The following is a 14,516-nucleotide window of genomic DNA, read 5'->3' on the forward strand; positions in this document are numbered from 1 at the left end:
AGGCTCCTGTAGCAGCAGGAAGGCACAGAGCAGGATCTCTACGATCCAAGCAGATGGGTCAAGGAGAGTCCTGGAGCCCTCAGTGGCTTTTCAGGCTTTTATTGAGCATTTACCAGGTACATGGCAGGCAGGGATGCTGGGGGCCCAGGAGGCTGGCAGGCCTCCCAGCCCCCGGCAAGTCCTCACTCTTTCTGGGCTCTATGGCATTCTCTCATGGTGTCCCCACTGTCTCAGCTGCTTCATCACTGCTACTCTCTCTTCTCCTCCTTCCGTTCTCATGACGCCGCCCTTAAAAGCCCAGTCTCAGCCCAGATGTGCCCACACCCTACTCCAGGTGTCCACCATCAGGCAAGCATGCAGGTCTGCAGGGATCCACCATCAACACGAATGGGGGAGTGGGGCAGAAAAGGCTGATGGTTTTTCACTTTCCCTACAGCTCCCTAAGGAAAGTACCCCAGCCTGATGGCAGTGAGAGGGAGGGCTCTCCTAGGTGGAAGGAATAGCATGTGCAAAGCCCCTGGCTATACCTCTGCTTGACCTGAGGCGTCAGAGGAGAGGGTGGCTGCTTCACCTGAGTTCATGTAGGTGCACTCTTCAGTTGCCTGGGAGGTGGGGAGAGTCGGAAACACAGGGAAGGGTCAGAGCAATGGAAAGGGATGGAGAGGTCTTGGCCACCCCCTCCCCCATCTTCCACAAGACCGCCCCTTCTTTCCCACTGGGCCTGGCAGTTACCACCTTCTCCTGCCACAGCTATTTAGGAAATGCCAATGATTAGTGATTGTTATCATGGTAATTAAAATTCCCTGGGAACAGCTTGGCTAATATCCATCAGTATCTGCAGTCAGGTTGGCCGTGAGCTGAAATCATAATGAAAACCTCGAAGCAAAGCTCAAAACAGTCTAAGGCAAGAATTTAATGCCGCTGGCCACCCCCTGCAAGAGCCTTGGCAACTGTGCGGGTCTCTTCTGATTAAATGGCATTTTCAAGGCTGGCTGCTTTGCTGGCCTTATCATAGCAAACCACACATGGGGAGCAGAATGGGGCTTTGCAAGGCTTCTCCAGAAAGCACATTTTCTGAGCTGTGGTCCTCAACTGGCATGAGGTGGGGGTTAATTCCCAGGAAGGGCTTTTCCCACCAGTGTTCTTGGGGAGGGGGCCAGGCATGGATGCCAGGCAGTGGGTGATGGGCCTGGAGACACAGAGCAGAAATGTCATGTAGCACATTTTGCAGGATGGGGTGGGCCCTAAGGAGAGAGAAGGTTGAGGATGTGCATGGGCTGACATGGAGGAGGAGAGGTAGAGGCTCGAACTCAGCTCAGCTGGGATCCATTACACCACACCTCAGCAGTCCTGCTCTCCCATGTGGAAGGGATTTTCCAAAATATTGACTGTGTTTTATGTACCTCTCCACGGATGATGCACCTGTGAGCCCTGGGCCTCTTGGCGGAGATTTGGGAACTGCTGCTTCTCCAGCTGCTCAGGATCACCGGCAGCCTGGCCTGGTCTGGTGTTTGTCCTCTGTGGCACCAGACCTTCCACCAGGACTGTAGCACTAGCACAGGAGAAGCAGACAGCCCCACGCCCTGGCATAGGAACTCCCAGGGAACGATTGGCCCTTGGGCAGGGACCTACCCCCTGGACCCTCGCAAGGAGCTACAAGCCTGGCAGACTGGTACAATCATAAATGCCTACTGAGCAAAAATATCAGGGTGAGTTATATGAAATTGAGGGGAATTTTTGTCAGTAATATATGGCTAAATGCTCCCCAGAAGGTTGACTATCAGCAGCCCGATGCTTTAGATTCTGTGCACTTTATCGTATTTTCCAAAGGCATTTACTAATCAGTGTTTCTTAAGTGGGGGCAAGGGTGGAGGTGGGTTGTTGCACAGGAGGTGAGGCTTGGACACCTCCCTACCGTGATGGCTACCGTGATGCCAGGGGATGCATCTGGGGCTGTGGGTCTTGCTGGTACTCGAGTTAGGGCTGGAGCAGGCGGCTGCCTTGTGCACTAGAGTTCACAGTCAAGAAGGTTCACTGGAGCTTGTTCTCCACTGCAAGCCCTGCTAGGCACCTCCTCTTTATCCCTCTTTAATCTGAAACAGTAAGTCCTTTTGATTAATCGCAAGAACTTGAGTGAAACCCCCAGGCCACTCTCCTAAGAAGGCTACAGACCATAGAGTAGGACAGGTTCCAGCAAACAACCATAGCTGCCAATTCATTCATCTAACCAGTATTTCTTGAGTACCTACAATGTGCCAAGCATGTGCTAGGAGCTTCAGTATTGAGCAAAAGTGCCCTGACCCTCCATCCTGGATGGCAGAGCCTAGTGGGACACAGATAAAAATGAAATGACCAACCAAAAGGTTGTCAAACCCAAGTGTCCATTGATGGACAAGTGTATGATAAAATGCAGGAGCTACAGACTGTGGGGTTTTATCCAGCCTCAAAAAGGAAAATCTGGGCCTCCCCGGTGGCACAGCGGTTGAGCACTGGGTTGCGAAGCTGCCCGCAGCCTCAGCAGCGCTGGTTCAATCCCCAGCTGCTCCATGGCCACCGGAGGAGGGTCCCACATGGCGCGCAGACCTCTCCTGCCGCCCGCTGCTCCCCTCAGCAGTGTACTTCGGTCCTTCTGCCTGCTCTGCTCCCCGCTCTGGCTCTGGTGAATTCTCTCACCCTCCTGTGCTTCTGACTGTACCCAGTGCTTGTATAAATAAATAAAAATAAATCTTTTAAAAAAATAAAGGAAAATCTGACCTATGTCGCAACATGGATGAACCATGAGGACATTATGCTACAATAAGTGAAATATACCGAATACTGTTTGTATAGTAAGTCCTAGTTAATAGATCAGTAGATTCATGGAAATTTTGATTTTATGCAAACCAAGACATGAGAGCAGGTCCTTAAAGTTGTTTAGTCCATTGTCAGCTGGGATTTTTTTTTTAAAGATCTATTTTATTTATTTATGCATACAAGAACAGGGTGTAGGCCAGAGGTGCGGGGGTGAGAGGATTCACCAAAGACAGAGTGGAAAGCAGAACAGGCAGATCTACTGAAATACACTGCTGAGGGGAGCAACAGGCGAGACAGGAAAGGTCTGGCCGGGGATTGAACTCATGCTACGGTGGGTGGTGATAACTTGTTAGTGCTGAGATTTAACACCTTGCACCACCAGGGAAGCCCTGGGATTTTTTTTAAAGATTTATTTATTTATGCATACAAGAGCTGGGGTACAGGCCAGGGGTGTGGGGGGCGTGAGAGGATTCACCAGAGACAGAGTGGGGAACGGAACAGGCAGATTGACTGAAGTACACTGCTAAGGGGAGCAGCGGGCGAGTCAGGAGAGGCTGCTGAGCCATGTGGGTTGCTCCCTGACTAGAAAGTCGAACTCGTGCTGCAGTGGTTGCCAAATTGCTTCATAGGTTGCGTCTTAACCCCTTGCGCCACCAGGGAGGCCCTGGGATTTTTTTTTTTTTAACCTCAACATTATAACAAAACAATGTTGACTGCAGGCTAAATGTCAAATACTGTATGTATGTCAAAAAGACACTGTGGGAGTCCATTCACATAAGGTGTCCAGGGCAGTCACCATCACAGAAATGTAGAATAGTCACCACGGGCAGGGGAGGGGGGAGTTATTCAATGGTTATAAGTTTCCATTTTGCAAGATAAAGAGAGTTCTGGAGATTGCACATCAGTGTGACCATATTATATGCTGCTGCACTATACACTTAAGAAATGGGTAAGATGGTCAATTGTGTGTTGTATTGTACCACAATTGAAAACTTTTAATTAAATGAAAGAAAAGAGCATGCCTAGTGATAGGCCAGAGCAATGATCCCAGCTCTGCAGGAACAGCACGAGAGACCTCAAGGTGAGATCTCAGCGAGTCCCAAACATGTGCTTGGTGCTATGGAACCCCACACACAGCTCAGGAGCATTTCTTGTCCTCTCCCACCAAAGCCACGTGACTGAGTCAGCTTCAGGGCCGTGACGTCCACTCCCATTCAACAGACCCTAGACTGACCACCCACGAAGTTGTGTCCCAAGAGGGGCAGCAGGACCCCCAGTCCCCTCCTGCAGCTCCTACCTCTCGTGACCTTGGGGCCTGGTAGGTGCCTCTCCCAAGCCCACCACAACATGGAACTGCTCCTGAACAGGATCCCCAGGCCAGACCCCAATCCCAACAGGAAGCATAGTGTGAGGTCCCCACCTTGAGGATGCTTAGCACTGGGGCTCAGTCTTTCTTCCTGGAGGGCAGTCTGACCATATGCATGTCACTCTTTGACCCAGCAGTTCTGCTCCTCGGAATACTTCTGAAGGCAATCTCAGCACCCGTCAGATGATGTGTGTGCAGAGATGATGGTGCAGCACTGCTCACAAGAGTGAAAAATTGGAAACAATTTAAATGTCCAGCAGTGGGGAGCTGGTTTAATTAAGTTCAATAAATCCAAACCATGGAGCCATTAAAAAATGATGGTGGAGTCCATTACTTATTAACACGGAACAGCTGCCATGATATAGCACTAAGTAGGGGCAAAAGCAGGTTGCATCCACATGATCCTATTCTTCTTTAAAAAAAAAAAGAAAATATACATATAGGAAACAGCATTAGAAAATTCACAGATATACATATAGGAAACAGCATTAGAAAATTCACAGCATAGTTTGAGCAGGGCTTGTTCTTTGTGGTAACCTATATAGTATGATTACCTGTAGTGCTACGTTTTACTTTCATTGTCTAGTTTTCTTTTTCTTTTTTTTTTTAAAGATTTTTTTTAATAGAGGCATGTTTTATTTATTTATTTGTTTGTTTGTTCGTTTATACATGCACTGGGTACAGTCAGAAGCACGGGAGGGTGAGAGAATTCACCAGAGCCAGAGCAGGGAGCAGAGCAGGCAGAAGGACCAAAGTACACTGCTGAGGGGAGCAGTGGGCGGCAGGAGAGGTCTGCACGCCATGTGGGACCCTCCTTTGGTGGCCGGGGAGCAGCCGGGGATTGAACCGGCGCCGCAGAGGCCGCGGGCAGCTTCGCAACCCAGCGCTCTACCGCTGCGCCACCGGGGAGGCCCCATTGTCTAGTTTTCTATGCTCTGTATATATTTCTCTTCTCCAAAGGAGGGAAAAAAAGGCTGAAGAAGGGTGTGGTGCAGGGCCTAAGCCCACCTGGGCTCCACTGTTCACAGATGGCCCTTGATAGCTTACTGCATTTGGCTCCCCTGAGACCCAACCCTGTTGGGGAGCAGAGGGCTGGTGTGCTCAGGCAAGGGCAGGCATAGCCGGCATATTGGATGCTCAGGGCTTTGCTTAGCAGAGGGAGGCCAAGTGAGTCCCTGTCCAGCCCCCTGTGGCTTCCTGGGCACCTTTCCTCAGGAGCTCTGCAGGGACTTGGGGGTCTTGGTGCCCCTGCCAAGTTTATTTCCTCTCCCTGTGTGGCGTTTCCCGCCCCTCTAGATGTCCCATTCACTGTAATGGGGTCTGACCCACTAAGGGTTTGCTCACCATTCAGCCACCATGACTGAGCATCTGTTTTGCATCTGTAAACTGGGACTCCATTGTGGAGTAGAGGCCAGCCCATGGTGGGGTAACCTTGGGCAAGGTGCTTGACTTATCAGAACTTCAGTTTTCCCTCTGAAAGGTGCAAATAGTAACAAAGCTTCCTCAGAGAATGTCACCACACATCTCTGGGAATGGGGGAGAAGACTTGTTGCTTTTGCAAAAAAAATTTACTTTTGTGAAGTTTAGACCAATATATATGTATGTATGTGTGTGTGTGTATGTATATATACACATATATGTACACATTTGTGTGTGTGTATATATATATATGCGTGTGTGTATATATATACACATTTGTATATATGGGTGTGTGTGTATATATACATATATATGTGTGTGTGTGTGTGTGTATATATATATATATAAAGGGGGGGTATGAGGATTATTGGGGGTTTTCCCAAAGGGGGCCCTTCCACACAGGGTACTCCCTGGGTAAGGGAGGCTTGATTCATGCCAAGGGCAGGGCTTGGGCTCAGTGGCCCTGTGCCTGGCACACTGGAGTATAAAGAGGTAGCCTTGGAGAAACAGATGTGCCTTGATCAACGCATGAACAGTCCACGCTGCAGTTAAGTGCGGAGTGCACTCAGTCCTGTTGCTGAGCTTGAGTTTCCCTAGGAAAGCCTTCCGAGTAGGTTCCTGGGGAAGCGCTGTGTGCACTCCTGGTTGGAGAACCCTGACGTCCTGAATATTAAGACTGTCCTGCAGTAACCATGCTTGGTTGAACTCCTGCTTCCCAAGTGAACATAAATCAATAAATGAATCCCCCTCCCCTTTTTTTTTGTCTGGCCCCTATTAACATCCCACAGAACTAATGTGGTACAGATGAAGTTTAGGGAATGGGCAATACTGTCCTAGAGATAATGAAGGCAGACCCTGGCCTTCTGATTTTAATTTGTCCATTTTGAATAGAGGACTTGGTCTGCTGGTTATAAAACTGAGGTGATCTGTGTTCCAGAGCAGCACATCTGTCGAGTGATGGCTCCAGGCCTGGCACTGGGCAGCAGAGCTTTTGTCCATGCTCAGGTCTGGCCCTCAGGGCCTCCCTGTGAGACAAGGTCTGTCCTGATGAAACAGGGTCTGGGAGGCTGATGTCAGGTCTCCCAGCTGCTGGGTGACAGACCCCAGAATTCAAGCCCAGGACTTCTGCTCTGTACTGCCCAGGCTTGCTTTTCTCTGAGAAGGCCACATCATTCCTTCACATGCTCCCACTCCTCTTCCTAAATACCCGGTCTATATTTATTCCTAAATATCCCCTTCATCAGGAAAGAGATTACGGAGCACTTGGTGTTTTCTGAAGTAGACGTTAGGAGTTCAGGGACCTTATCTCAGTCACTGCTCTGACTTCTAATCTGCGGCTCTCTCTGAGACGGCCCTCTCTCTCTGCCGCAGACACTCAGCCCAAGAAGCTCTCAAAAATTGGCTTCTAATACCATAATGTGTCCCTTCCTCCAGCCTCTTGTCACTCTGCCCCATGCCCAGGGACAGGGTGGGCAGGAGAAATACAGGCGGCATCTGTGGAGCAATTACTGGGTGCTGTGTGCAGCACCAAGCACTTCCCAGCTTTTCCCCCAGCGGCATGGGGGCATCCATGGAATGGACACAGTACAGGGAAGGCAGTTCTGTACCTTACCTCCAAGCACATGTCCCCTGCCTCCAGGTCTGGAAGAGGTCAGGGGCCTGGTTCTACAAAGGGCTCCCCAAGTACATCTTGCCACTGAAGACCCCTGGCCGGGCTGATGACCCCCACCTCCGACCTTTGCCGGTGGAGCCAGCCGAGCAGGAGCCCAGAAGCACTGAGACCAGTCGCGTCTACACATGGGCCCGAGGAAGAGGTAAGTCCCCTTTGCCCTCTCTCCCAGCAAAGCTCCTCACCTTCCTCCCAGCTGCCAACTGAACCCTGCCATGGGCCCAGGCCAGTGCCCACAACACCCTCCATGTGACTCAGACTAGTGCTTTGTCTCTCCCTATGCCCTTACATCCTGACCTGTACCTACACAGTTGGCTGGACCTCAAGCATGGTGATAGCTTGTGGGTGGCAGGGTTCTCTGGGCCACTTAACAAACAAGCACTAATTTGGGGGCAAGGATGCCTTGAACGGCATTATAGATCTTTGCAGAAATGTGATGTCCATTGAGGGTTTTTTCAAATTATGAAAATGCATCTTTGCAAGAAAGGCCTGTACCTTCCCTTTTCAGTGCCTGTCTGGCATCTCAGCAAGGGAGGATTCCTGGCTCCCCTGCTCCTAATGAGCAAAATGACTTTGTGCCCAGGGTTCCTGGGTATTTGTGGTGGCTCACTGATGGGGGTGCACCATAGGGGGCCACCATCAGAAGGGGTGCTCTGCCCCACTTGGCAGTACAGCTTACATGATGTTTTCCTATTTGGGGTTTCATTTTCAAAGTTCCTAGTCTCATAACTGACTCTGGATGTGGACAGGGCAGTATGTCATGCCCCCATCTTATGGATGAAGGGCCTAAGAGCCCGAGAAGAGAAGGGACTTACCCAGCTGATGTGTCTGGCAGAGCTGAGACCAAAAGGCAGGCCCTTGCCCTCTGCACTCTGGCCCCTTCTGCCCAGAGGGGTCTGAGAGCCAGGATCTGCTGAGGGTTCCAAATGTGGCCAGGCAGCCTGAGATGAGGGGCTCATCCTGATCCTGGGGAAGGTGGGCTCCAGATATTAGCAGAGGCAGCCGCTCCTCAGGTGGCCTAGAGCATCTCTTCTTTTGTGCCAGGACAGTGCCTGACCATCTTTTTATCATTTAGACTTACTTTTTTTCATGTTACAATAGTAAGACCTGTTAATTATAAAAGTTTGAAAGTAAAAATACCCATAGGTCAACCCTTTTAGATATAACCAGCATATAACACCAGCATTTTCTCTAGATATTTCTTACTCAATGTCATCTGGCTCTTTGCAGCCAATCTTCTGTGATAATTCTGCTGAACTCCGTTTGCATTTCTGATTCCCATGAACTCACCTCCCGTCATCCCTGCCATAGACAAGTTTCTGTGGGGACCACAGGTGAGGGCAGGCAGAGCCCAGCATGCAGTGCAGGGAGCAGGCCCAAACCAACTGACTTGAGGGTCACTGGGATCACCCAGCCCCTGGAAGAAGTTGGGTTGAGGGGTGGGGATCGTATATTTGTTAAGAAAGTAGCTGCCCTTTCCCCCCCATCCCTTTTCCATCCTCAGAACCAGGACTCACTCTGTCCTGTCCCAGCCTTGTCCGGGTGCATCCGTGTGCCCCAAACCAGGGAAGAGACATGCTATGGAAGCAGAAGCTGGTGGACACTAACAGGTTTAGACTGTTGCTTGAGGAGAGGAGACCCTGAGCTCCCACCCAAGGGGCCTCATTGCCCTGTCTGCTTCAGGGTCAGCACTGTCACACCCATAGCCCTGGGGGGTGCAGAGCCTCTCCTCCTTAGCCATGCAGGCTTAAATGGCCTTTTAATTGTGTGGGGAGGAAGGCCAGTGGCCCACAGCACTGTTTATTAACTGAGTTTTCACCGAGGCCAGGCCTCTTCATGAGAACTTGGTCTCTGCAGGCCCTGTCGGAAGCCCCCAGGCTCCCAGAGCACAAGGCAGCACCTCCAGGCCCCAGGCCAGGTGCATCACAGCCCTGTAATTATCAGTGCTGAGGCGGAGACTGAGATGGGAGACTGAGGTGTCACATCCAAGAACAGCAGGATGGTGAGGGCTGATGTTCCAGGGGGGCATCAGCAGCCACCCAGAGAGAGATGCACTGCATAGGCATGGATACATGTGCTGGGTACGACTGAACATGGGGAAGCCCACAGGGGAAAGTTTTGACCCCATCAGGCACCACTGGCTGGGGGTGGAGAGAAGCTGTTCCTGGGGTCAGAGCCGCAGTTTGGAGTCCATCTCCATGTCTGGGGTCACAGGCTACATAGCCTGTTCACCCCAAATGAGCAGGGTACCAGGCAGAACAAAGAGTGACCAGCAGTAGGGTGTGGGCTTCCCTACCACACAGGAAGCTGCATGTGGGCAGGACCATGACTGTCCTAAACAGACCCGATAACTTCAGCAGGTAGCGCACAGGCGGCACCAGGTAGATGCTTATTAGAGGAGAGAATGGAAGAATGAATGGATGAGTAAACCATCCCTCTGCTCCAGATATTGAAAGGCTTATGAGGAGATTTCTGCTAATGCCTGCAGGTTCCCCTGGGCCAGGCATCCATTGGATAGCCCCAGGGGACACTGGGAAGCTGTTTAAAAAAAAAACCCACCCTGGTGAAGTTACTTTCCTCCCAAGCCCCTGCCTCTAGAGACCCAGGGCCAGCATCCCCACCCTGCCCACAGTCCCTCCTCATCCTGACAGCAGCTCCCCTCTTCTCTCTGCACCCGTTCCTTCATTCCCACCTACCTCTCTCACTCTTTGCCCTCTCAGCTGTCCTCTCAGCTCCAGCTTCTCCCCCACCCCAGCCCACCCTGTTTTCTTTCTCGTGTCCTGTTAGAAGAGGAAGGCTAATCAATACTAGAAGCCATGAACTTTTCAATCCACAGAACAGTTGAAATTTATTGATGTCTCTGAGATACGTTCCTTTCCTTCTTCCTTTATGTTTTCTTTGTTCATTTTTAACTACATAAGAACACATGCTATAGTTCAACAAGTTAAACAACTTAATTTCAAAAATTGAAATCTGTTTTGCTTGCTATCATCTCCAAACTCCTTTTTCCCTGTTCTACAAACATTATACGTGATATAGGGGTTTTCTTGCTTTTGTTTTAACAATAAAAATACTTTCTTACCTATTATTCTACAAGTTGCTTTTTGCACTTAAAATAATATAAGCACCCCTCCATGTCAACAAAGTTTATGCTTTATATTTTTAGTAGCCAAATAAAATCCCATCATATTGTGGATTGTGATTCAATTATTCACCTACTAATGAACATTCAAATTGTTTCTGGCTTTTCACCACTGCAAGCAATACTGTAATATCCTTGTATGGATATGATGCTTTCGTTTCCAGGGGCTTTCTTAAAATGGGGTTAAGTGTTCTAAATTTCCAGACATTCCCAAATTATATTCCAAAATGTTACCATAATTTATACCTGCATCCTTGCCTGCCATTAATGTTATTGGTGTTTATCATTTTGACCAGTATACTAGATGGAAGCTTTCTACTATATTCATTTGTACTTTTGAGTATCTCTTCACCTTTATTTTTATTGATTATTTAAGTTTCCTCTTTTAAAAACTGGCTCTGCTCATTTTTCACTAAACTGTGTATTTTCTTATTGATTTATAGATGTTTCTTATGTTAGGGATAGTTAATGGGTATAAAGACTTCCCTTGACTTAACACCTTGTTGGACTTCCATCTTTGCTTATATTATTCAGTACTTTGCCATTCAAATCTATTTTGTCAGTCAAAAACAGTATGTTTTTATTTTTGTGATGTCAAGTATGTCTGTTGTTTGTGGTTTCTAGGTTTCCTATCTTGCTTTGAAATGTCTTCCTCATCCCAAGGTTAAAGAAATAAAAAGTCTGTTAATTGAAAAGTTTAAAAGAATAATGCAAACTATTTAAATATGATAAAAGTCCCAAAGAAGAAAAAAATGAATACCAAATATATTAATTTGGTGATAAAGGACTGAAATCACGTTCTGTCAAAATGCAAGTCAAGAATACCCCCATCATCACCATCATTCAGTAATACTTTGTAGTATTCAATATAATAAGGCAAGAAAATAAAATCATCTAATATTGGGAAAGAGAAGGAATTATCTTATTTGCAGATGATGTGATCACATACCAGGAAAATCCCCAGAGAACCTCCTAAAACAGCTTACTGGGATTAAAATAGAAATTTCAGAAGTGACAGGACACAAATTAATAGTTTACACAAAAAATCAATAGTTTTACTCCATGCTGACTAATTAGAGGTGGAAATGGAAAAAATCCATTATTCATAGTTTCAACAAAAATTATACAATTCCCAAGAATAAATTTCAAAAGAAAATTATAGGTTCAGTGTGGAAAAAAATTATAAAATCTTTTCAAAGGCCAAAATAAGACATGAACAAAAAGACAGACAAGAATAATAAGTCCTTCCAAATTAAAAAGTGTAACAATTCCTCTCTGATTCCCTGTGAAATTTTTAGAGTGGACTGGATTCAAATGTCTCCATTATCCAATGGGATCCAAGTGTAGCATAATCATGCAGTGGAATATTATTCAGCCTTAAAAAGGAGTGAAGTACTGACACATGCTACAGCATGGACAAACCTTGATCACACTATGCCAAGTGAAAGGAGTCAGAGATAAGAGGCTACATATTGTGTGATTCTATTTATATGAAATGTCCAGGATAAGCAAGTCCATATAGGCAAAAAGTAGATTAGTAGTTGTGGATTAGTGGTGGGAGGTGTGGGTAGGACTGCTAATGGGTGCAGGGCCCCTTTCAGAGGCGATGGGAATTCTGCCGAAGTAGAAAGCAGTAATGGTTGCACAACTTTGTGAATATACCAAAAACAACTGAATTTTATTTTCAAAGGATAGATTTTATGGTATATGAATTATATATTCCCTCAGTGTTGTAAGGAAGTTAAAGAATAGCTCTATGATGTTTTTTGCAAGAGCAGTGGGAGGAGTTGCCTGACCAAATGTTGAAGCTCACTATAAAATTATGATGCCAATAAAAATGATACAGTGTTGGCACCAGAATAGTGTATTTGTTGATAGAATAAATAGATACATGGAACAGAACAGAGAAAGAATAGAATTGAACATAGGTAGCTTTTCAATTCAGTGAAAAAAATAACAGGTTTATTTAACAACTGGAGATAGTGTATTAGATTTTCCATCCCATTCTCTGTGTATCCACAAACACAGAATCTAAATGTTAAAAATAACACAATGAACATTATTAGAGAAAACTTACAAGTGTCTTTTCCTCTCTCTGTTATCTCAAAGAGAGCTCTGGCATCTTCAGGATAGGTAGGCTACCTATCTGAGTTTGCTATTCTGTCTTTCCTCTGTACTCTGTGCATTGATTTTGGCCAAGGACTTGCCTGCAGACCCCTTGGTAAGCCCCATTCCGAGGTGCTCCTAGCAGGACATTATTCTTTTCCCAGGAGTGAATACAGAAACATGTAACCTGAGCCCCTCCTGGTGACTGTCCCCAGAATTTGACCTGGCTACCTCTGGAAAGGGCTCTGTCCCCCCACCTCTCATCAATCCAGGTGGAGTGTGTGCTCCATACTACTTTTCCCTTGAAGATCTTTACTCCAAGTTTATGGAAGTCAGCTTTTGTGCACACCCAAATATTCCTTTGTGAAATATAAGATGTGCTTGGTAGAATCAGCAAAGTTAACTTGGGTCTTAATCCCTTTAAGTAGGCCACTTCCTCTACAGGCTTCTTTCCTTTGAGCTGGATTCCCACCCTAGGACTGTGTATAGAGAGGTCATTGCTGGCAATACAGGTAGAGGATACCATATTAATCTGGTTTATTTGGCTTTTTTCTCATGTACCAGAAAAGCTTAGAGGAAGTCAGCTGCAGCTTTGTTTCAATAGTTCAGTGACATAAGAATGGATACCTTTAAATTCTTACTCTTTTTCTCATGGTCACAAAATGGCTGCTGTGGCTCCGACTATCACTATAAAGAAAGGAAGGAATTCCAAAAGGGAGCCTGGACACTCAGGCCTTTAGCTCCTACAGCCTTACATTGTAATAAAAGTAGGCATTGGACAAGGCTGCTCCTTGTGCTGTCTATGCTCTTCACAGTGTCTGCCTTACCAGTTGCAGAGCTGATTCCCCATGAGAGCCAGAGAATTGAATTTATCTGACTTAAGTCATTACTTGTAGAAATTATTCTCAGTTAGAATGTTGTGGTTCTCTACCTCCAGCACCCAGCATACTTACAGGATGGGACTTTGCAACCTGGAGGCAACTCTGGCTGGGTCTGCCCTATGTTTAATCTACCTCACCTTTCTCAGTGTGCCTAAGCACCTGAAACAGGAGCCTGAAGCCGGGGACTGGAGTCTGTGCAGTGTTCAGGGTGTTTTTTAGGATGCATCTTTTTCTCAGATAGGAGCTGATCAGATAGGAGCTTTCAGATAGGAGGTTTTGCTGTGTTTGTCTCTCCCTAGCACCGGTAGGTGAGAGAGGTCCTCTAAAGTCTTTGTCACTGTCCTGTGGTAAGCCTTTGCACTTTGCCTTCCACCTGAATGCTAACGAGAGTACAGCCTTCCCTCAGAAAGTACAGATATCCATTTCCTTCCACCTCCACTGATCCCCACAGAGGTGGCAGAGGAACCTCATTTGGCCAAAATCCCCCTACTGAGCAGCTGAGCTCCACATAGCTCCCCCTGAGGCTCAGGTCACAGCCCCTCCCCAAGACCTCTGCAGGAAACCTCCCTCTTACTACCCCCTTCCACCTGAGCCAAGCACAGCCTTCCTGGATAGGTTTAAACAGATTTACCTCTTCAAGGTCTGTTCTGGAAAAGTACTTCGAGGTTTTGGATTTGTTCCAAATGGGTAGTTTTAAGAAAAATAGGAGTTTCTTTATCACTCTGTTGGTTCACTAGATTTCAAACAATTTTTTTTTTTAATCCTAAGCTGTGATTCTGTTTGCAGTTTGGTGAAAGCAAGCTTCGGGGTTGTTTGGGTTGAGTCTGGCTCAGCTGAGGCTACAAATGTTTTCCTGGGGCACCCTTCCTCACTGACTCCTCAACTAACCTGCCCACCTCCACACCATCTCTGCCACCTCCTTCCCACCTCCAGAAGCCAAGTCATTGGGGGCTGCACTGGCCTCAGCCAGAGCTCTGTGACTCACGGTCATTATCTCATCTGATGCTCATAACAGCCCATGGGGCAGCTACAGACAGTGAAATTGACTCTTTGTGATGGATGAGGAGGGGGGAGTCTGCCCAAGGTCACACAGACTGTGACTAAGAGGGCCTGGAGCACCTAGGCCCCAGGCTCCCGACT

At 47.3% G+C, this 14,516-nt stretch overlaps 1 protein-coding gene across 1 annotated transcript in view; it reads left to right on the forward strand.

Moving 5' to 3' along the window:
* The window catches only part of RPH3AL (rabphilin 3A like (without C2 domains)), a gene marked incomplete at its 3' end in the record, with an annotated part of 80,319 nt that overhangs the window by 51,851 nt on the left and 13,952 nt on the right, over window positions 1-14,516 (forward strand). Inside the window, exon 5 of the mRNA XM_084237855.1 lies at window positions 7,218-7,392. Within this exon, the coding sequence (XP_084093981.1) occupies window positions 7,218-7,392 (175 nt within the window). The remainder of the gene's footprint in view (window positions 1-7,217; window positions 7,393-14,516) is intronic.

This window comes from Talpa europaea (assembly GCF_964194135.1).
Source record: "Talpa europaea genome assembly, chromosome: 7".
Classification (NCBI taxonomy): Eukaryota; Metazoa; Chordata; class Mammalia; order Eulipotyphla; family Talpidae; genus Talpa; species Talpa europaea.